This window comes from Gymnogyps californianus, chromosome 25, assembly GCF_018139145.2.
Source record: "Gymnogyps californianus isolate 813 chromosome 25, ASM1813914v2, whole genome shotgun sequence".
Classification (NCBI taxonomy): domain Eukaryota; kingdom Metazoa; phylum Chordata; class Aves; order Accipitriformes; family Cathartidae; genus Gymnogyps; species Gymnogyps californianus.
In genome coordinates this window covers 7610162-7634292 of record NC_059495.1, presented here as the reverse complement: position 1 = coordinate 7634292, position 24131 = coordinate 7610162, and the positions used below count along the sequence as shown (strand labels likewise).

At 50.5% G+C, this 24131-nt stretch overlaps 1 protein-coding gene across 1 annotated transcript in view; it reads right to left on the bottom strand.

The window, feature by feature from the left end:
* The window catches only part of KIRREL3 (kirre like nephrin family adhesion molecule 3), a 143528-nt gene that overhangs the window by 76063 nt on the left and 43334 nt on the right, over window positions 1–24131 (bottom strand). The window contains exon 4 of the mRNA XM_050911061.1: window positions 22249–22398. Within this exon, the coding sequence (XP_050767018.1) occupies window positions 22249–22398 (150 nt within the window). The remainder of the gene's footprint in view (window positions 1–22248; window positions 22399–24131) is intronic.

The following is a 24131-nucleotide window of genomic DNA, read 5'->3' as shown; positions in this document are numbered from 1 at the left end:
AATACCATTTGCATTAGGTTAAAATCTTGAGTAAATTGAAATCAAAGGAACATCTGCTGCTTTTTCATTAAGCTCGTGTTGACACCAGAGGAGAGGGACCATGGAAGGACAGACAGAGAGGAAGGGGCTGCGGTGGGGAAGGTGGCTCGTCTCACCACAGGCTCTTGAATTGCCTGTGGGCAGGAGCCCCGTGCTGGTCCCAGGCTGGTGGCACCTGGCAGGCGCTGGGCACTGCGGTTTGGGCAAAATGACCTCAAACAAGGAGGTCCCTCCGCCTTGAGCTCTGCTTCCCGCTCCAGAGAGGGGTCAGTGAGCGCAGGGTACAGCTGCCCAGCTGGCAAGTCATCCCCTTCCCAGAAATGGGGTCTATGGCATTGCCAGGAGAGCTCCCGGGGGTCTTGGATTGCTTTTGAGAGAGGAAACGCCTTGCTCGGCTTCTGCAGGGTGGAAGGGATGGGCAGCGAACATTTGCCAGCTAACTCAGCGTCACCAAATCTGTAGCAGCTGTACTGTGCTTGTCACTTCATTTCTCACTTTTCCTACAGCCCAGACCTAAATCCATTTGAAGAGAGGAGGAGCGGAGCCTTTCATCACAGAAAAACCAACACATTTCTAGTCCTCAGTACTACAGAGCTTCAGAACATGACCCTGGGATGCTCCACCAATAACAGAGGCAAAGCATTTTTATCTTCACTAGAAATTCCCTCACTTCTTCACGCAGTCTCAAGGCTTTGGGGACCTGACATCTGATTCTGGATTGCCTCTTGTGCATCGCAGCTGTTTCTAAGCCTCCCTGCGACGGCATTCATCCTGGTGCCTCGAAGCAGCAGGTTCAGAAACAAACCCTAGCCTCAAATAAAAAGGGTTATACACATCTGCAAACAGCCATGCTTCCATCAGAGCTTGTTTTGGGGATTGTTTGTGAAGGAAAAAAAAACACCAAGGAGCTTTCCATTTTGGGCTGCGCAGCTCTAAGCTTGGACATGCTCCTTCTCTTTGCCTACCAAGGACACGTCCTCACTGCAGTCATCGATGTGGGGCTGCCTGCACGGTCTCTGCCTCTGCTCAACCTGCCGTCCCCACCGCATCCTACTGCAGACGAGCATCCCCCAGCCCATGCCGGAGCCCCGGCTGCAGTACTGGTGGCGAGTTCACACCATTTGCAGCCACGCAAGTGAGAAGAAGCCCAATCTGCATGCGAAATTTTGGACTGCCGCTGGTTTTTGGGGAGCACAGCTCTGGGAGGAGCCACGGGCAGGACTACGCTGCAAGTTCAGATGAGTAGGGCTGTCCTGCGAGAGCAGGGAAACGATGGACTCACCGTCCCAGTCTCAAGTCACCAACTTATTCGGACCATGCCAAGGCAACGGGTGCCACTTCTACCTGCTGCAGAGATATTAGCAAGTAGCAGCTGCCATCTTAGCCCTGATGGTCACTGCGCTCCAGCCCTCCACGGTTAAAACAAGCACTGTGCCAGCTTACAGCACAGAAAACACAAGAGCATCCTTCTAAGCCTCTGGGTTTCCTCCAAACACACAAGCTGCCCCCGCAGGGTCCCTCCCACGTGCCGTGCCACCCACCAGCATCGCCCTGTGGTTTCCCAGGCTGTGGCTCACCCCGGCCACGCAGGGTCCTGCCAGCCCCTCTCCGGGGAGCTCCCACGAGCTGATTAGGACCACAGCGTGACATTGCGATTTGCCACCCCCACCCCACCCGAGCCAGTAACTGGCTTGTAATTATTTCTCCGGCGATTTCGTCTCCAACTAAAATCGTGGTCTGGCATACCCAAAGAGAAAGGGACTGGCGTACCCCGACTGCTCCTTGCTGTCCCCATTTGTTCAAAAGGAGTGGCCGAGCGTCAGTGAACTCTGTAGGGATGCCCAGCGCCGCGAGCATCGTAGCAAAGCCAGGGATTAATGCACCGATTCCTCTGTCCTCCTTTGCTCTGTTCTTGCAGCCTCGCTGAACCGTACGTGTTACAGGCCCAAGCAGAAAGCAATTAGGGCTGACAATGCACTACAAAGACTGGCTGGAGATCCTAACCAGGAACGGGGTGTGCAGCAACGCGGAGAGGTCAGGAGAGCGGCGAAAGGAGCAGGAATATGTTAAGAAAACATATGACTCATTACGGCGGAGAAAAGGATGGTGCTGCTGCTGCCCTGGGCTTATTTTTTTACCAATTCCATTAACTCTTTGTTGCGCTGCACTAATGCAAAGGCAGGCTGAGAAACAGGGCAGGGAGAAAACCTCACGCACGGGTTCGGCTCTGCCGTGCCTGAAGAGGGTTTGATTTCTCCTCTTTCAGATCCTCCATGGTGCCTGGGATGGTACAAATCGGTTTAGAAACCTGACCCGAGATGGCCTCCTCTTCCCAACAACCCCCTGCGTGCTTTTTGCAAATAAAAACCCCCAACGCTTGCCAGTTTCCAAAAGTGATTTGCATGAAAGAATTGTCCCCAAAGCAAAAAGCATTGTTAATTTTCCCCTTCACTGCAACAAGGCTGTTGGAGGAATGAGGTAGGGCTCCAGAAAGACGTCCCAGCCCAGCCCGGGTGACGTAGCTGGCTAATTCACAGCTCTTGTGAATATTCAGGTGTGATGTGAATAGCAAACACTCACGTTCCTTCTCTGATTCCCCAGGGTAGGACCTGCAGGAGGAAAATCCTCTAACAAGACCATCGCCAGCCCCATCTCCAAAGAGCTGGAACCATGGGAAGGGAAATGCTTGGGGTGCAGGAAAGGGAGCAGCACAAATACCCTTGGAGGGTGGTTCTGCCCTTTTTCCACCTCTCTATCTCGGTACCTGCCCCTCCACCCCGGCACCTACCGAGGGATCACACGTGCCACCATGGGGAAAAGCGACCTGCACCGCCGGCACCAGCCCTTCCAGCCCCGCTGTCCTGCCACCCCGTGAGCAGCGGGCAGGAATCCCCGCCGGCTGCGAGCTCTGCGGTCACTGAAAAGAGCAGGCGAAAGAGCTCAAGGGAGATCACTACGCTTTCATAGAAAGGACAGTAAACTCCAACATTTCATTTGGGGCAGACAATATGGAATTTTTCAGTTTTCCAATGACAAGAAATGTGAAAGAAGAAGGCTTTTCCCCTCGTTTTGACTCACTTATTTCTCTTCTTCCTCTCTGGAGGAAAGAAGTGGGAGAAAGAAGAGGACAAAACCTAAAACCTTATCAAAGACTTCATGTGAGCTTCTTCCACTGAAACAAAGCAGGAAGAAGAGCGTGCCTTGACCTGTTCACTGCAAAAGCTTTCATCCCAACCTCTCTATATTTAAAAAGCATCTTCCCGAAGCCCATCTGAAGTATGCCCTGTGTCCATCTCCCTCAAACGCTGACGGCACGGTCTATATTAACAGCATCCTTAGCCACTGCAGAAGTACTACCAGTCGCTGTACTTGCCCTGTTTTGTCACATCCAGGGGCCAACTGGGAATTAAAGTTCAAATTTAATTGAACTGCCAGGATGGAGGTTCAGCCTGCAGGCACTGCCTAGGTAGCATTAAGCCAGAACTAGGGTGGAGCGCCCGGATTCGGCGAAAAAAACAGGAGTTGCTAAAGATGCAATAGTTCAGCGTGACTTTGATCTGGAGGATTAGGGATGAAGCAATCAAGTAAAGGTGGAGAAGTTGGTGAATCCGTAATAAGATGCAATTTGCAAAGCCTGTCAAATTAATGAATTTTAACTGGAAGGATAATTTATCCAGAGGCTTGGGCCAGCGACTATATTATTCGTTACCTCCACTATCCTCTGCTACCCTATTATTTAGGATGATTCAGCCTCCTACTTGGGAGAAGCAAAGCAACAGTCCACATAACCCACCCCACACTGCCACAGCCAAAAGTCTGTCTGCATCAGCTGCTTTCTAGATATCTACAGACGGAGTCAACCCTCCTAGAAATCACACTCCACTCACCAGTAATTCGGTTTGGGCTGAAAAAAAGAAAAAAACCCTCAAACCATCTGACGATTATTTTGTTTGGCCGATTGCTATTAAAAAAAAAAAAAATCTCCAAATTCCTCGTTGCATGATTCTTCCTAACGCTGAGCACCAGCCTTCACTTTGGACTTACTAAGGCGTGCCTTAAGTGCAAGCCAGCGCTGGGCTTAGCATCGCTGGGGGAAATCCACCCCTCTTGATATTGCTCTGAGAAAACCCAGGCCCTGAACAGGAAGCGTGTGATGAGCGCTTCGAGGCGGCTTTCAGCGCAGCAGAGGCTTGCAGGCAGAGCCTTTAGCAAGCTTATTAAAGCTGGGGGGGGACAGGGGGGGAGGCCTGCAAATACCGGAGGTTTGGGTCTTGCCCTGTAGTTTTGTGGCTCGGCATTATAAGAGCAGGAGGAGGTGGACGAGCGAGAGGGAGATGCGAATGCAGATTTCGCACAGAGGCAAACCAGAGAAATGGGTTGTTGCTGCTTTCTGTATTTTTTTGCCCAGTCAAGTACCGCAATCAACACAGAGCATTATGAACGAACCCAGAGGCGACTCTGTGGCAGAAAAGAAAGGGAAGCAGATGAAAAAACTTGGTATTCTTAATTTACTCCAGTTAATTTTAGCCTAATTTGATCACAATGTTCTTCTGTAAATATCGGTCCTTCTTTAATAAGTCAGCATTCGCCACGGAGGCTGCAATTGCAATGTAATCACCTAGTGTATCATAAAAGACTTTCTCTGTTAATTGTTAGGAGGAACTGGAGCTATTCTGCGGCAGGTATGGGACTGCAAAGAGAGATAATTATAACCAGATCTAATTAGTAATTATAACAGACCTCTCCTAGAAATTGTTTTTTACTTAAATGTTCCCTCAGTTCTCCTAACAGACTTCAGTGCTGCTGTGGGAGCACACCGGGTCGCACGCCGCCACGGCGCTGGGGCAAGGTGCGGGTGCCAAGCCTGGCACCCGGGCTGCTGGGTCCCCGGACCCACGTCCTCACCCGGGTACATGATGGAGAAGCCTCGGCACCGCTGTCTACCGAGGGAAGGGAGCAGGGAAAAAATGCAGTGAGGCAGAGCTGAGACAGGAGAGGGTGCTCTCGCCGCAGCAATGGGAGGCGCGGAGGGAAGCACGGTGTCCTGGTGCTGGGGGGACTTGCAGGGCGAGGGGTCCCGCTGCCTCAACCCACAGCCCCAGGGATGCTCTTCCTCCCTGCAGCAGAAATCAGATAAGGTGTAGAGGAGATAGGAAGAACAGGAGACAGGCTACACAGAAAGCTGGGAGACGGGTGCTAACGGCTCCGATTTCATTTTTCAGTCTTGTTAACAGACACAAACCCCCCAAACCTCTCCTGCGATACAGGGCAGCTCCTGCGATACAGCTCCTGCCTCCAGGAGAGAGCCTGGGGCTCCGGGCCACAAAGACACAACACAGCACATCACGGGAGATGCCGCATGGCAGCACGGGGGATGTCTAAGTCCAGGGAGGCAAATGGGGACATGCACACCCAGGGCGGCAATTTTCAAGGCAGGTGGGCTCAAAAGAAACGGTCTTGTTCTGGTGGAGGTCTTGCCCAAATCAGTCATTTTTCAGTTCAACTGTAGCAAAATCCTTCGTTCCAAAAGAGAAACTTTTCAAACCTCTGCAATTTTACTCTTCCATCCTTCTTGCTGCCTTTGCACCAGTCAAAGGTACCTTTGAACAGCACTAGGAAGCAAAGTACCTCCAAGTCCTGCCTGGGGAGCCGAGACAGAAAGCCACAGAGCCAGAAAATGGAGCAGCCCGATCTGAGGAGCCTGTGCACATAAATCCTTGCTCCAGATCTAATGGGAGGTTTCCTGAGCCTGTAACCCCTCTTCAGCTCTCCCAGAGGCATCACCCAGAGCAGTGGGTGCTCCCTGTCCTCCCCACCCCACCGCCATCCCGCTGCGGACATCCTTGTGCTGCCTGTCGAGGACCGAAGCCCTGGTACCACCCAAAGTGCTTTGGAGGAAGAAACGAGGAGATGCGCAGCTCGACCTTTGCAGCATGGTCAGGCACGACTTTGCTGCAGATCTGCCCAGATCTTTTTTGGTGACACCTCAGAAACCAAGCAGAAAAGTATCGCCAAGCAGGCATCCTTGGTGATGGAGGCTTCGGAGATGTCCTAACGTGGTCCCTTCTGCAAAGGCAGGGCCGAGAGGAGCCAGCAGTAATTAAACACAGCTAGCTGAAAGACTGGATGGCCTAAAAGGATTTAATCTCCAAGATCTAGGCTCTAATTACTGGGCTGCACTGATTCTGAGCCGTATTAGCTGAAGCTGATGCACTATTTTTTAATCTAGTTATTCCCTCCCAAGCAGAGCCGTCTCCGGGGGGCTCGCTTGGGCAGCAGAGTTAGCTCACAGCTGGGTACGGTCTAACTAGGCCAGCACTGCAGGACTTCTTTATGATTTTTTTCTTTCTCTGCACGTCTCAGTATCATTCCTGGCAGGGAACACCCGCAGACAGAAACGTGTGCGCGACACGCTTGCGTGCGTGGTGGGGGGAAACCGCCACGTGAGGAGCAAGAGGGAGCAGGATGTCACCAGGGCAGGGGCAAGGCCAAGGGGACGCGATGCTGGGACCAGGCTCTGGGCTTGCAGCTAAAGCCAGCTGGAAGGGAGACAAGGATGGAGACGCGTGTGCTCCTAGGAGGAAGGTGGAAACCTTGGAGAGACCTGGGAAGGGGTGGGTGGAGGACAGTTAGCCGGTAACCTCTAGGGCTGCTGAAAAGCATCCGTCACTGAGCCGGTGCTTTGCAGATCCCTGAGCTGACCTGCTGGGAGAGACCACGCACCGGCCAGCCTGCCTCCCCGTCCCACGGTGAAGCGTGCGGCTGGGAGCGGCCCCTACATCTCTGCTGCAAGCAGAGGGCTTTCTCGCTCCGGCAGCGAGCGAGCGACTCAATCGCACCCTGAGACGTGTACGGGAGGAAGGGGAGCGCATGTTAACAGCGTGAATTGCAAAGCTAGGCATGGAGGCTCATCAATCCCCCACTGCCGCTGCGAGAGAGAGATGCTAATCCAAGAGCGCGATGCTAATCCAAGCAGCATAGATGCACGTTTTCTTAATCCAGAGTGCTGTCCCCAAAGAGAGGAAGCCCATCTGGAGCACGTCACTGTGATGCAGCCGCCGGCTCCCGACACGTTCGTTGCGTGCGGATGGCGAGAGACCCGCCACCTTCGACGCGCTCCACATCCCGCCGTGTTATTGCCATGGTTCCCACCTCTCTAATCAGGGCTTCTCGCTCTGAGATGGCGCTGACCTTGATACCTTCCAGTTCGAGGCCCCTCTATAGCAAAGTGATTCAATTAAGCCCTGGTTCAGAGAGAGTGCTAAAAAAGAAGGGGGGGGAGGGGAAAAAAAGAAAAAAAGAGCCCAACAACAACAACAAAAACGCCCTCTTGAGAATAATTTTCTTCTATGGATTTTTAAGACCAGCGGCTGGAGAATCACTTTCTCGTTTTTGTGCTGTCTCTCCAGTCAATAAATAAGAGGGAAATAAAGGATTTCAGAGAAAATAGAATGCAGTCAAAAGGTAAATTGTGGTCTTAAAAGCCCCTAAGAGACTGTCACAGACTTTGAAATGTTTCCTAGTTTGAGACCATTTCTTCCTGACTACATGGTTTCCGCTCCTCAATTTGCATCTCTGGGAGGTAATCTTTAAAACTGATTTTCCCCTGGTTGCATTTCATCGGCAAAGAAACTAAACAGGCTGCTGCATTACAGTAATAACATCAACATTTCAGCCACCTTCGCCTTAATTATTTCTCTGTCTTGCCAACAGAACCAGTTAAACGAGATTTATATTTGGGCGGGGAGGAGGGGGGCCAAGTTGCTTGTGTGTGTGTGTGGGTAAGATAACCTGGAAAAACTGATTTCTCCCTTGTTATGTATCATCAGCAGGAAAAAAAAAGTAAAATAAAAAAAAAATACACAAGGTAAAAGGTTTGGGCCATTTAAGTAATAATAATGTCAGCATTTCACCTGTCTCTTGCTTAATTATTTCCTTCTCTCAGCTCCACCACCTGAACCAGTTTAGATAAGATTTCAGCGTGGATAAGGAGGAAGAGCCTGTATTCTCCGAAGCAGATAAGCCGCTTTTTCCAATGGAAAGGAAGAGAATAGGGCACTAAAGCCTTCCTGCCGTCTACTCCAGATTTATCAACAGCCTCTTAGCAAAAGTCTTGCCACTAAAAGCTTGTGAAGTTTTGCAAAGTACTACTGGATAAGAGAAAAGCACTTGTAAAGACAAGAAAGGGAAGCTGGAGCGTGCAAAGCAGCTCGTCAGCATCCGTGACCGGCCAACACACGCTCAAGGTCACCCCAAAAAGCACCAGGGAGGAAGAAGCAAGGGTCTAGCTGATTGCTGCCCGCCTTTAAGGAGAGCCTAGAGGTTTCGCGAAGGTCTCCTTACCCATGCAAGGTGTCAAAGCTTCCTTCTGAGTTGGCTGTGCCTGAAAGTTAGCCCCTTCAAGACCTCCTGCTCTGTCCTTCTAGGTCTCCCTCCCTTCCAAGACACGCGCATCCACCTTTGTCCTTCACCCAGGTGCTTTAGAACAAGACTCGCTTGCCGGGATGAGCCGGGAGCAGAGCTTGATGGTACGTAAAGTCCTCCGTAACCTTGCAGCCAGGGAAAGGAGCTAGGTACCGAGAAGGGCTCTTGCATCGCTGAGGATGTGGGTCTGGCAAGCTAAGGGCCCCAGAGGGTTCGTATTTGGGTCCAGCCCTGCAGCGAAGCGCTGGATGCCTGCCGTGTGCCTGCCGCTCGCTGCAGGCGCTTCCAGCTAAAACCTTGCCAAGCCACGTGTTCGCGGCTGCCAACGCGTGCCCAACACACCCGCAGATGGGTTGCTCGCCTGTGTGCAAACATTTACAAACACCTTGAGCGACTCGCGAAGACGCGGCAGGTTGCTGGAAGCTGTCCATCCGCAGGAAGGAGGCTCAGCATCACAGAGAGAGGGTTTGGTTGAGCGGGAGACGCTGCCACAAGCGGCGAGGGAGAGGATGAGATGCTCTTGGCCGCTCTGCACCGCACGACACCACTAGTACGCCAGAGAAACATTTTAAAAGTAAAAGAAACAGCTCTCTGGATAAAACGCCGGGAGTCTATCCTTCTATCCATTTGTACTGCAGAGTCTATTTTTATTATACAATTTCCACCCTTCAGTGGCTCGGATGTTTTGCCTCCATTTCGTTGCTGACCCTCAGGCCAATCCTCAAAACAGTGTTTGCTCAGGGTTTTACGCGTGCGTGTGGCTCTTCTTTTTTTTTTTAATAAATTCAGGGTGGGTAAAAACTTTCCCTCTTTCTTGATTTATAACAGGCTAGGGAGTGATCATGCATGCTTGTGCAAGAAGGCAAGGGAGTAGAGGGCGAGGAGCATGCATTTCTGGGCCATGATGCACGTGCAGGGCAGAGGAGAGCCCTTGCTTGCAGGCAGGAGGGAAGGGTGCTTGTACCTGTGTACTACCTGCCCGCAGCCTGCCGGCTCACAAGGGGTGAGAAACTTCCTCCAGGAACCGCCACCCAGCTCCGCGCTCTCCCTTATCATCCCAAACCTGCCAGCTCTCCAACCCAGGGGAAGCTAATAGGATGCTCCTGCTTCAGACCACAACAGCGGGGCTGGATTCGGCCCCGTGCCTCTTCCCGCAGAGCCGCCCTGCTGCCTGCTTACGCTTATAAGCTCCTTCAGCTTCCCTTTGCCTGGCCTTGCCTTCCCGCCCTGCCTCGCGTCTGATTATATTGGGTCTGCATGTGTAAGTACAGCCTCCTGCCATCCTAATCATCTAAAGTGGCTATTTGAATAACAGTTGTTGGTGCCTGTAGTTTCCTGTAATTTCCAAAAGGAAACAAATCCATGCAGACTGCAATTTTGCGCCTATGAATTCTGAATGAATGTCTCTAAGAGCCTCAATTTCTCTCTCCCTTCCTTCCTCCCCTCCCCTGCCTCCCAGCCCCGGCTGAGCGAGGTGCTGCCACCAAAGGGTCTCGACCGAGCGGCTCCTTTCAGGTGGTGGATGTTGGGCCAGCGAGGCTCGATTGCCTCCTAGGAGAGACACCGGCGTTCAGCCGGCAAAGCACGGTGCCGCTGGCAGAGCTCGCTTGCTCGCTCAGGGAGCTGGAGGAGGAAGGCGGCTGGATTGGGAGACCTGCTCCACGGCACGACAAAGCAGGGCGCGGAGGGAGAAACATCTTTCCAGCTTCAGGTGTCGGGATCTTTCCCTGCGTTGCCACCTCCAAAGTAAGCTTGGGAGGTCCCTCTCGACCCAGCTCTGCTGGTACCTGCCCTTTGGAGATGCTGCTGCTGCTGGGCAAGCTCTTCACCTTCTAACCCAGAGCAGCTGTAAGACAGCTCTCCTCCAGAGCTGATTTCCAGGACGGCGACAGTCCCTATTTATAACCTTCTCCCTTTCAAGTTTCCCCTCCTGTTCTGCTGCGTGCAGTTTTATGACAGCGAGGGTTCTCCTTTTTATGACATTGTTGTTTTTAAAGTGTTTTTATCACCTGGTTTTATTACAAAATTACCGTACAGCACCCCAAGTGCCATAGCAGCGAGGACGGAGAGCGGCTCTGGAAATGCAGCAACTCTTTCCTGAACAGCTTGCTGCCTCGCTGGGGAAGTGGCTGTGATTTGGTGACGGATGGAGCGCTTGTTATCCCAGTATATTTTTATCCATAGATATATAAAGCACTTTGTGATCCCAGTGGATACAAGGCACTATATAAATGTAAATCATTATCATTATCATTAAATACCTTCTGCATCTTTTAAACCTACCAGTTGGAATCAAATACATACGGGCAGCTGGTATCTGGGCTTTCACTATGCGAGAGGTGTGATTTTTGTCTTTGTTAGCAATTAAATGTGATATCATGAAAGACTTTATTTTCCCATTGCAATTTTTCAGGCTGCCTCTGATTTGAAAGTCACTTCTCACCCACTATGAGAAATCTCTGCAGACTTCCCTAGCAACAACTTGAATAAGAAACAGCCACCTCGGGTACGCGGATGCTCCCCGGATTATCCAAACCCATCGCAAGCTGTCCGGCATACATCCCTGCTGTATGGCCGTGAGTTAAGGACGGTAAGAGGATCCCTTGTGTGCCACTGGGTCACAGGGAGGAGAGGTCAGTTCCTACTTGATTTACGACTCAAAGAAGAATACAGACACTTGTCTCCAAAACTATGACTCTGCAGCATTTCTGCTTCGCCACTGCCCAACCCCAGAAATAACTGACTGCCCAAAACCTCTTGGATGTCATCCACATCGCAGCCGTAACCACAACGAGCACAGGGTACAAGGCAGATCATGTTTATAACCCAAAGTTTCCTGTTTCTGCTTCACCCCGGTCCTTTTTTCCTTTCTTTAAGGGAGAGATCTGAGCCTGAAGGACTCGCTCAAGGTCGCGCACAGAGGCTTTGGCAGCACAGAAAAGAACCCGGGACTCGTGTGTTTCCATCCAGGCCATAAATCACCGGATTCCCCTTCCACCCATACAGCCAGGAGGACAAGCCAAGCAGGCAGCACGCCGGGTGCCCCTTCCATGGTTTCCCCGCCAGTGCTAAGCCCATATTTTGTTGCTAAAGCCCATCTTCGTTCCTGCATCTCCAGCAAAGCCACCCAGCCGCCAGCTACTGACAGCTCCTCCCCGTGGGAATTCATCTCCAGCTGCATCACACCCAGCGTGATGCTTCCGCTCCAGTTTCTGCTTCCCACACCCAGCTCAACAGGAGCCTCGGAAATATCAATCGCTTCTTAGGTCACTGCCGCTGCCGGAGAGCTGGCTGCACTGATGTCCCGGGAGAGGGATTAACCCTATGGAAGCAGCCACTGAAGTGGTGGGCAGCAAGAGGTGGATGCTACGGTGGTGGGGACCCCAGGAGCCACATGTTTGGGAGTCAGGAGTGAGTCTAAGCTGAAAAGCGTCAGTGCACTTGCCCGGGAAGGATGCTCCACTGGTGTTTCCTAAAGGGAGATGACTGATGCAGGGCCAGGCTACACTCAGTGATGTGATGAAGGGCAAGTCCTGGTCCTGGATGCTGGGGACCGGCAGTCCTGAGCACCCAAGGGACCAGTACCCAATGATATTTCATTTCCACTCATCATGACAAGCAGAAAGGATGGAGTTGGAAACCTCTGATGTGTCACAGCTCTGAGCCCTGGCCTTTAATCCATGTCCCTGCTAACCTGCAAGCAGTGGCTTACAAAGGTTTTGCAATATTTAAAGGAACAAGGTTTTTCCTAGTTCCTGATTTTTTTTTCCCTTCCCCCCCCCCCCCCCCCGCTTCATTTTCCCCAGCCTCTCATAAGTTGCAGTCTCTTGCTGCCCAGGGGAGATCTTCCATTTAGCTACATTTTCCTTTCTCATTTCATGCTGTAATGGAGATTCATTATAGGTGTTAAATCCATAATTTGCCGTGAATCCCTTGTCTCTCTCTGCGGAGGTCAGAGTTGAGCACGTTAGAGGAACCCGATAGCGCGGCTTCATGCCTGCTCCCCAGGGGGAAAGCCTCAGCCTGATTCCCAGGAGCAGGGAGGAGGCTGGGCACAGGGGTCCTGGATAGGTCATCCAATGCCATGTCCACGCTTGCCACCTCTCCTTGCCACCTAAAGTAGTCCCTTGTTCGTGATTTATCACCTAAAGCGATCCCTTTAGGTACTGTGCATTTACAGCTGTGTCTGGGGTACTGCCTCCTACACCTTGCCGTAGCTCAGCACCCACATCATCGCCCAGTACTGCAAAACCAAGCCACCGACTAGTGAATTATGAAACTACTCATCTCACAGCAGCTTCTAACTCCAGCCTTGGCAGGGACCGCAGGGAGCCCGCAGCCAAAACTCTTTGCACACCCCAGTAAGGAAGCACCAGCCCAAGGCAGGCTCTTGGGAAGCAGCAGGGTGGTTGCTGTCACCCCAAACAAACTTAAGTGTGTCTGCGCAGTCAACTCCTAATTTGAGCATGCCAGGCACCTTTTAACATCAAAAAGAGTGACAGCCCCTTCCAGAAGGCCATTTGTCCAACCTCTACCTTAGCATGAGATGAATATCCTGGGGCAGGGGAGGTTATTTGCCCACCAATTACAAAGGACACCCACAGGTCAGTCATTAAGACGCAGCTATCCAGTTCTGAAGCCCACAATGAGCTAAAAGGAATGCCACAGCCCCAAAGCCATCCCTGTCCCACCATCAGATGGGAAGCCGACATCCGTCAGACACGCTGACAGGTGCATCAAAAGCAAACGCCACTCAGAAATGCCAGGAACAGAGAGCATTGCGATGGATTCGTGTCGTGGTTTAGCCCCAGCCAGCAGCTCAGCACCACGCAACCGCTCGCTCGCTCCCCCCACCCAGTGGGATGGGGGAGAGAATCGGAAAAAAAGTAAAACTCGTGGGTTGAGATACAGACAGTTTAATAGGACAGAAAGGAAGAAAATAGTAATAATGATGATAATAATAAAATGATGATACTACTACTAGAAGACTTAGAATATACAAAACAAGTGATGCACAGTGCAATTGCTCACCACTTGCCAACCGATGCCCAGTTAGCTCCCGAGCAGCGATCCACCCCTCCCAGCCAACTCCCCCCAGTTTATATACTGGGCATGATGTCATATGGTATGGAGTAGCCCTTGGGCCAGTTTGGGTCAGCTGTCCTGGCTGTGTCCCCTCCCAGCTTCTTGTGCCCCTCCAGCCTTCTTGCTGGCTGGGCATCAGAAGCTGAAAAATCCCTGACTTAGTATAAACACTACTTAGCCACAACTAAAAACATCAGTGTGTTATCAACATTATTCTCATACTAAACCCAAAACACAGCACTATACCAGCTGCTAGGAATAAAAATTAACTCTATCCCAGCCAAAACCAGGACAATTTGTAACAAGAAGAGAGATTCATCAGAGGTTTCACCAACTCTTTCTCCACCATGACCTGAGGGGGATGCTAGCTGCAGCTGGGAACTGTGCTAGGAAGCCGTGCTGGTTTTGGCTGGGATAGAGTTAGTGTTCTTCATAGGAGCTGGTATGGGCTGTGTTTTGGATTTGTGCTGAAAACAGTGTTGATAACCCAGGGGTGTTTTAGTTACTGCTGAGCAGTGCTTACACAGAGTCAAGGCCTTTTCTGCCTCTCACCCCACCCCACCAGCGAGCAGGCTGGAGGTGCACAAGGAGTTGGGAGGGGACACAGCCGGGACAGCTGACCCCAACTGCCCAAAGGGATATTCCATACCATATGATGTCATGCTCAGTATATAAAGCTGGGGGAAGAAGGAGGAAGGGGGGGACGTTCGGAGTGATGGCATTTGTCTTCCCAAGTAACCATTACATGTGATGGAGCTCTGCTTTCCTGGAGAGGGCTGAACTCCTGCCTGCTGATGGGAAGTGGTGAATGAATTCCTTGTTTTGCTTTGCTTGCACATGCAGCTTTTGCTTTACCTGTTAAACTGTCTTTACCTCAACCCATGAGTTTCCTCACCTTTACTCTTCCGATTCTCTCTCCCATCCCGACACGGCGGGGGTGAGCAAGCGGCTGCGTGGTGCTTAGTTGCCGGCTGGGGTTAAACCACGACAGAGGGCTGAACTCTATCACGGCTGGCAGAGCAGCTCAGAAACAGGCCCGGCGGGTGCAAGGCTGGACAACACTTAAAAAGGAGTGGGGAAAATGCAAGACGTGCAAAAAGCAACCCAGGATAGGGCTGGCAAAGCTCTCAGATCCAAGAAAACACATCCCTCCAGGCTGGCCACAAGCAGAGAGCTGGGGTGGGCGGGCATCCTCCAGCAGGAACACCTCAACAGCCACTTTACGCATCCTCTCCCAAAGCGTCTTCTCTGCTTTCACGGCTGGCCCTGCCCCTGCCGAGCCTCGGGTTCATTTTTCATTAGGGGGGATCGATAAGAAAGCGGGGGCTGTCGCTCAGGTGGTGTCACGCTTCGAGGGCCTCATTCTTCTCTGCCAGCTGACAAGGGGAGAGGCAGTCAATACTTTTGTCAGGTCACTAACAACCCACCAAGTTCCCAGCGGTGACAGATCCCCCCGGCTGAGCAGCCACCGAGCGCGGCCCGAACGCATAGCGCTGCAATCTATATCGCATCCGTGCATGCATGCGTGAGAGGCACAAAAGGAGCTGCTGCGTGTATGTATAATGCAGATACAGAGGAGCGCGGGTAGGATACAGATGGGGGAGTTTTGTCTCGATCGGCAAGAGGGAGAAGCGCGCGTAGGCGTGCAAAGCAAAGAGAGATTTGCATGCGCGCGGGGCTGGTTTGTGTGATGCAGAATGCAAGGTGTCAGTGATCCAAAAGGGCATAAAGCAGAATAATCTCCCCTGTCTGCAGGCACTGCATGGAGCAGGAGCCATTTGATGCAGTATACGATGCAAAGGGGAAAGGCTTGTGCGATGCAGAGAGCGCACTGGCTCCTGGATGCCTTATGCAAACTGAGGAGGATTTGGGGGTGAGATGCAGAGAGGTTTGTGCCCAGACGCAGCAGTACAAGTGATGAGCACAGCAGGACGGAGGGATTTTGACACACAGCAAGCATCCCCACACACACCATTTCATGGCAACTTCACGGCCATCACAGCCGGGAGTACTTGCTCACAGCTCCTGCGCGAGGGGCAGGGAGGTGGGCAGCGCCAGCAAGAGGGGCTGGGAAGAGGTAAGGGGATGCAGCCACCACTGCATCTGAAGGGATGACAGATAAAAAGCAGCTTTTTATCCGCTCTATGTGCTTTGCATCCATCAGTTGGGTACAGACCAGCAGACTCTGCATAGAGAAGCCAAATGCTTCGTGTTCGATAAAAACACGGGTCAGGCCCTCCCCGCATCGAGACGAGAAATCACAGATTGGCACAGGAACCCTAACATTAATCATTTCTAACCGTGTCTCTTCCTATTTACTCTGTGGTCCTTCAGTCTTCAGCATTCAGGTAGGGATGCTGTTGCGGCTTTGAGGATATAAGCAAGGTGAAGTTTGATGGGAGAGGTGGTACCTGCTGGTAGGCCAAGTGATACAGTTCAAAGAAAACAGACAGGCTTCCAGGCACACAAATCGTCCTTCAGGATTCGAGCCTGGCTCTGCGGCGCCGAAGGCTAGCCATTAATTTACGTACAGAACAAGAAAACTCTCGTGGTATCACCTAACCCTGGGGCCCAGGGCTCTACAAAAACACGAATTTTGCAAGACGACTCATAAAATGGTGTGAGCCGATAACACCGGACCTGGGTTTGAGGGAGCGAAGGCAGCATCTGCTTAGTGCTGGCCTGGCCCAGATGAACTTCCCTCCGTGCAATTAAACACCAGCCACTGCTCAGATACAGCCCTGTCCTGTTGGGAAGGAATATATTTATCATTTTTAATGCATTTGATGAATATATATATGTATTTTTAAATTTTCTGGTCACACAGTGGCGTATTAACTGCGCCTATTGGCCTGGGACAGGCTTTACGCCCATCAGGGTGCTGTCACAAGCAGCATGCAAACTGGGCTGTCTTTGCAAAAGGTCCAGGGTTCCCAGTGACTACTGGGAAACTCCCTCCAGGGTCCTTATGGAAGGAGCTTTTCACATTTTCACGGCGATTAGGCACACCGAACTACTCCCTGTCTTAGCAGCTCTACAACCACAAGGCAAAAGCGGCAGAACAGCAGGTATATATTTAGTGCGAAACAAAACCCTTTCTTAGCTTCCCCCTCCCCGTATTTGTGTCATCGGAAAGTCATTATTCTACAGCAACGAGGCTGGCAGAGCCCGAGGCCGGTGGACACGTCCCATACAGCATTTCACCCTAGTACACGCAGCCAGCTAAGATGTGCTTAATGGGGATGTAAGTGAATCAATTTTGCTTGTCTCCTTCAAAGCAAGGAGAGCGGAGCTCATGCGGATGCCGCCCTGCCGTCCTCCTCCAGACAGGCAGGGTGCAAACCCCTCCGAAACGGAGGAAGAGCAGCAGTTCCCAACGCCCAGGTGAAACCCAGCTTGGGAAGACCCATCTCTAGAGCTGCGTTTTTAGCATACAGTACCTCTCTCTGATCTATTTTTCCAGCTATAGACTGCACGAGGCAGAGGTTGCCTTTCAGCCTGAATTTGTACAGCACCAAGCACCTCTGAGACCCTGGGTTTGCCTGGCTAGGTACGGTCAAGCCTGTGGAGATACCTTCCCACCCCAGGAGCCACGCAGGGATGCTAGCAAGCAAACCCATCCACCCTCTGCTATCAAAAAGAGCTGGCTCAGAGCGCTGTAAACTTAAGCCGCTCAGACATGACATCAAATATTTAGGTTATTTGGGATTTGTGCTTGATTGTTTGATGTTTCTGTTTCATTCCCAGTAGACTCGGTTGCTATTGCGCCACTGAAAACATTCCCAGCAGAAAATGCAGCTTCATGAAGGCCCAAACTTTTTCAAGGAGAAGAGACTGTCTGGAAGAAAATGATCACATTTTCATCGCTTCTTTCTTTGTTCTGAATTGACATTCTGACTCTACATGCTGGCTTAGGCTGAATTTTGCATTCAGAGAATTGAATTCTGTTAAAAAGTATGGAAAAATAATTAAGATGGTTCCAAGCTGAACTGTTTCTGGATTTGAAACATCACCTAGTTCACATTTTCTCACTGCAGCTCAGCATTACAAACAAATATTGAAAAATGGCCTTTCCCAGGCCATAGCCTCTTTATTTTCTCCGCTAAAGAGCAGGAAAGCTGGGAAACGCAGATGTCTCAAGCTGCCAGCGATCATTTTGGTAATGGAAATAGCTTACTCTGCTCTGCAGGGGAGGACTGGAAAGACTTGGCTGGAAAGCAGATTGGAATAAAATAAAAAATAAAATAAAAAGAGGAAAAGGGTTGTGATTGAACATGAATGCACTTGACACCCAGGTGACCCTCCTCTTCTCCTGTCCCTGGCTTGTGTCATCTTAAAAGACAGGAGCTCTCACTTCAAATTAACTTAATCTGTAGCGTTAAATAATTCATGTTGATTTAAGAAAGCTTTATTTCTAATGGGACACACATGAAGGCAGAGTTAATATTAGAAGAGGCCGTGGAGGGGGAGCAGACAGTGGAATTGGACCATAAAAGGTGAATGTACAAGTTAATTGCCTATCAATTATTCACCTTAAGTCTCTGGAAGTAGCTCCTCTGCCTCCCTCCTCACACCCCATGGTTCCCTTGTCCTGGCTGTCGCCAAGCTCCCGCCAGCATCTCTCTGGGACCAACCCTTTCCCTGCGCCGAGCTGCAGAGCTAATGGTGTACAGGAGCTTGCTGGGACAGCCCGTGGTACAAGGCAGGGCTGGAGGCATCAACACCTCGTGCTGGGGAGGACCACAGACCAGGACAGGCTTAGGATGCTCCTGCCAAGACGCCAGTGAAGGAGAGCAACCACTCTACCATCCAGCTTCCCCAACACCTCGCCGTCCATCTGCTTTGCTTGACCTGGACTCCTCCACCCTCCCGGCACCGCGGGTCCTGCCCACCCCTGGCCATCGTGGGCTGAGGCTTCGCAACGCCGTTGCCAGATCGGCACGGCGAGCCGGGGCTCCCCTCTTCCCCTCCCCTCTCTTCCCTCCCGGGGAAGCCAATGCTCTCTTCAAAGTTTCTCCTCGCTTGGCTGCCTTCGAGATCTGGGAACTCAACACTAATTAATGTGTCTGCAAATCCCAGCTCGGCTGGCGGGGCCTCGAATTCATTCACGGTCCCCCGAGTGCAGAAGGATCCACAAGCTAGCCCTCTGGCTCCTTAAACTACACGGCTGGCAGATGCATATTTTAACAACACACATCTGTTGGCTATATAATCTCTTGTATTTGCCCTCCCTGCTCCGAGCTTTGATGGAAGACCGGAGGGAACTCTCCAGTGGTTACAGCCAAAGTGTTTGCTTTGCAATTTCGCTCGATTGCTGCCTGATTTTATTTTTAAATTTCTCCAAGTCCTAATCAGGCTCTTACTTTATTTAATTAATACCCCAGCTCAGTTAAATAGATCATAAATTAAGAAGCCCTGCAATTAAAGATGTACCAGGTAGCAAATAGCCCTCCAGTGGCTTCCCAAAGCCTGCCTAGCTTGGGCTCCCCTGCCAAACTGCTGCCCTGACATCCTTTGCTTGCAGAAAATGTGCATGCCTCCGTATCTCCCAAATCCCATCTCAGCTGTATCAGCCGCTGCCTTCCCCGCTGGGGCAGACATCCCTAGGAGAGAGAGCAGTGGCTCCTTCCCTGGACAATTTGGGCAATGGTAGGAGGGAAGGTGAGGGAGACCTGGAGAAGGGGGGGCCTTCAGCTTTGGGATGGGTTAGACGGGTTCCTGAGCAATATTTGTCCCTGAGACTCTACAAATAAAAGATTTTCCCCGATGCCGATGACACTAATAGGCTCATCTGTTTGAATGTTTGGACTTCCAAGGCTACGGAATGATCTGTTCCATTACATTTAACTATGTAGATTTGAAAACAATGTGACAAAACCTTAAATATTGAATTAAAATATGGTGTAGCTCTGCATCTGAGCAGGGAAGTAGGAGGCATCAGCCCCATAAAGCTGTTGTCAGACATGAATGACAGCAGTTGGAAACTGAATTGGGAGGCATTAGGGGATTTCTTGATACCAAGGAAGTGGAAAAGCTGGCAAGAACAGACAAGGCGGCACCAACCCACGCAAAAAAACCCAGGCAAAGTATTTTCCAGAGACAAGGCTGGGGTGTGATAGAGTGGGATGGAGTTCCCCAGAACTGCCTGCAACATCCCCGGCTGGCTAACGAGCCCCTCGAGTCGTTGGCAAACCCAGCAGCAGACGGTGGGCTCCCAGCCACGAGAGCCTCCCAGCTCTGCTCTCGCTGTGACAAATCGTTTCTGCGAGAGCTGCAAGGTTTGCACGGAGATCCGGGGACAGCTTAGGGATCGTCTCCTGCCCAGGTGATGCCTGCAGCCTCAGGTGAAGCTGGGCAGACTGGGATGAAGGAATGCCCCACAGGCTGCTGCTTTAAAGGAGGCAGCTCAGGTAGCCTGTCACATCCCTTCCTAACCCAGCGAGAGGAAAGCTGGGAGATCCACGTCCCTCCGGAGACAGCTGCTTAGCACACGACTAAAGCAGGCTCATCGAGTCGGCACGCACCGGATCCAAAGAGGAGAAGTGTCTGCACAGCTGGTGGCATTACACATCTGTAACCACCGAAAACGTCTCTCCATTTTCCTGTACGAACACGCGCTTTGTCTCCCTAACGTACACTACGTTTAGCTTGACGCACCGCATGCTGTAACCGGCTGTCAGGAGCCAGCGCTAGCTCTTAACACACGGGGTGTTGGAGGCATCTACTCTTAATGTGCCATTTCTATTCCCCTCCATTGGGCTGGCTAAAACGCAGACCGCAGACCACCCGTGGCAACGTCCGCCTTCGCTGCCGGCGCGGCAGGACACACAAAGGTATCAGGGTGCGAGCTGCTGACTGCTAACGACCTTCCAGCCCCTTGCCAAGGGTGTGGATTATCCCTCGCACCTCCCCAGCCAGCCTTACATTTCCCCAGAACATCTGCATAAATACATCTAAAGTGAAAGATGTGCTACTGACGGGTTGCAAAGCCCCATCTTCTTATCGATCGGGTTTAAGTTGAACGCGCTATAACTTTTATTTTCTTAAAAGGAAAACACTCTGCAAACATAAGTTGCTGAACATCTTAGGTAAATGTACCAATTAGCAGCTACCATGTATATTCAACATAAACATTAACTACCATCTATTCAACACATTCCATAACCCCAAAGATAATAACGATTTCCTTTTGATCCATAAAAAAGATCACTCTGCTCAATCAACGCTTTGCAGCAGCAGCTCTGAGCTCTGACGTACGCCCGTGCGCCCTGGGACTAAATTAGTTTCGAAATCTTTAGCTCTAATTAAATAACATTATTTCTTTTGTCTGGCTCCAGCAACGTATTCTGCCTTCACAACAGAAGGAGGGAGCCCAGGCAAAGGAGGGGAAGGTGACACAGCTTGCAGAGGTTGTCGGTAAGTGAGAAAGCCCCCCTGACAGCCGGGCTCTGCTTTCCGATTCCTTTGCAGGCTTCTTTCATGTGTGGGCACATGTCAGAGCTCTGAGCTGCTGCAAAGGGTTGGCTGAGCAGAAGGATGGATCAAAAGAAAATCGTCATTATCTTTGGGGTCAGGGAAGGAAGAGATGGCGGTTGTGTAAGTTTGGGGGTAGGGTACTTGGTAGGGTTGCGGAGAGAGAAAAACAAATTTAGGGGAAATTACAAGCCAGAAATTAGAACTCGTTTTCGCGGTGGTGTGCTCCGATAAGGCGCATCTTCAACCAGAACTAGTACCTTAATTCAATTTTTTGGGCTGCTAAAGACTAATTAGCATTGATCTGGCTAAAAGCACTAAAACTCTTGGTTTGGATCTTTTTTTAAGAATTTTTTTCCCTGAAAATTAACGAGGAAAAAAACCAACAAGGAAAAATCAACCCCAAACTTCAATTTAAACTAACTTAAACATGTAAATAGTTTCACTATGGGGGTTGAATAAACAGGATGTATCTGGGAGCAATACAGACTGGTTTTTGTTCAAGCTTTTCAAGAAAAATACCATTTTCATTAACTTCTCTGAAGCCACATCCATTCTGGGAAGTCTCACTGATGCAGCCTGCCTTTTCCCAGCACTCCTGATAAGCACTCACAACCGCTTTGCCAGCCTGCCAACAAAGCCCTTGACCTTTGCCAGTGCTACTCTCCCACCTCCCACCCAAAAAGGGACTTTACAAGATGTTGGGAGCTGTCTCCCGTTTGCAATCCCATGCAGCATCCTCCTGTGTTGCTCATGGGAAAGATTAATTATTGAGAAACGCACAATGATAAAACGTATGTATGAAAATAGATAGTATGAAGACAGTACGAAAACCAGCCTTTCCTCAAGTGGTTGACTCCTCCTGGTCCTGCCGCAGAAAAGCACTGCAGCAAGGGTAACGCATATCGCACTGATGGCACAGACACTCTTTGTGTCCTTAAATTTATGCACATACACTCTTGAATTGGCATGTATATTTGTAGAGCTGAAGTACCAAACATTTTGTGCCTGTGTTACTCATCCCAGAATGGCTGTACTCCCTCAACACCCTCCTTTGCTACCGTTCTCAGGATGCACCCCCGTCGCTCTCACAATGGAATGATTTCCAGTCCTCTTGATTCAGCAACAAAACATTTTGTCAAAAAGCCACTCAGTGCAACCGTGAGGACACACACACAAAAAAAAAAAAGCAAATAACCGCCAATCTGATGGGGAGACGGGACTTACCGAGAACAGTCAGCCGGGCAGGTCTGGATCGGATGGCCGCTTGAATGGCCTGACATTCGTAGACAGCATCATCTTGGAGATCGGCTCTCAGGATTTTCAAGTGATGCTCTCCAGACAGATGGTCTCCTACGACCAGATAGCGTGGATAACCTGCCGAACGCAAAGCACGAGTCAGGAGGCAGCTGGACCGATGAGTCCAATAACGAAGAGTATAGAGCGTGGGTCCAGAGCCCCAGCCGTCCCACAGCAAACGCCAGGCAGCTTCTTCCCTTCCTTGGCAGCCAGCCCAAAAAGAGAGAGCGAGGCCTTCCAAATTCAGGAAAGAGACTGCAGGCTTTGCCCTAAGAGTTCAAAAAAGAAGTGCTGATGAAGGAGCATTAGCTGAAATCCCTAAGAAAAGGGACGAGCCCTTCCATTAGGAAATCCACCACCTCCGGCTCCTCTGAGACCTGTCACGGGATTTCCTTAACTCCTTAAGTCAGCCGTGCACATGCTTGTGGTGAAACCCCGGAATACTTCCACTATTAGGTGTGTGTAAAGGTTGGGCAGGGGTCTGCGGGGGTACCGACAGCCCTGATCAGCCTGCCCTGTGTTTTGAGACATCTGAAGCACCACAGAAGGAAGGCTGCCATCACCCCATCCTTCCCTGCGCTGGTGATTAATGCACTGTGTAACGCAGGCAGCCTGGCACACTCTTGTGTTTTTGCTGTTTCGCAAGCTATCAACAGCAGGATTTGCTCTCCTGAACCGCAAGAAATACAAATGATGGGTTTGTTTGTATTTAGCTAATTAGATGACTGGCTGAGCTGGTATCATGCGAGCTGGCAGTTCCTCTTGCTTAAAGCAGCCCCAGCTCCTTTAATTGTGGAAGTCTTTCACGTAAGCTACATACTTCAGTGGAGCTGTTGTTACCCATTCGTGTTGCAAGGTCTTGTATGGAAAGCTCAGCTCTCTAATGTATGTAAAAGTTGTGGCACAGAGCTTTGAAAAAACAGTTGAAGAGGGGACTGCTCACTCAGGCAAGTCTGAGAAATGAGTAATTATATGTATTAAAAAAAAAAAAAAGAGGAAAAGAAAAAGCAGGCATTGAACTTTAGAGAAGAGCGGGGTCCCTGGAGACCAAGAAACAAGAATCCTCCCTTGGTTTCTGAACGCCGCTGCTGCTGCTTGACTTGGAGAAAAACCCTCTCAGGTCTCCTGTGCTCTGCAGAAGTCGAGCAGAGGCAACGTCACACGTGTACAACCTCTGCTGTGCTCAGGGGGACAAGGCTGCAGCTCCTGGAAGGGCTTGGTGCCCTCCCAGGTTCCTGGCTTTCAAGCAAACGCTCTCCCTTAGTCACGTGAAATATTTCACTAAAAAAAGCAGTATTTTCCAGCAAAATACATAGAATAAGCTGTATAACTTCTCTACTATTGTTCCAGAGTCTTCGCCAGTTGCAATAAATCCTCAATCACAATGCATGCATGGGATTAAGTAACGAAAAGTCTGGGGAATTTTATTACCAAACTATAATTTGCCAGAAGTACAGCTTAAGGAAGCCACAAGTACTTGTGGGCTCCACCGGACTGCGATAAACACGTTTATCCAAAGTAAACAGAGACTTTCTTTTTTTTTTTTTTTTTTGAGACTGTCAAAACAGGCACTTTCAACATTTACAAACATTTCAGCCTGCATTTTGGAAACATGACATTTGTTTCCAAAAGTCAACCGAAACCACAGCAAGACTTTCCAAAGGGTCAGATCACACCTGTGGGAAACCAACTCTTTTGTTTCAAGCCAGAGTGAAAAAAGTTTTTGTTTATTCCAAGTTTCAATGCTTACGTTTGAGCTGGCTGGAAGGTTTTGTAGTTGAAACGAAAACACTCATTACTCTCAAAATAAA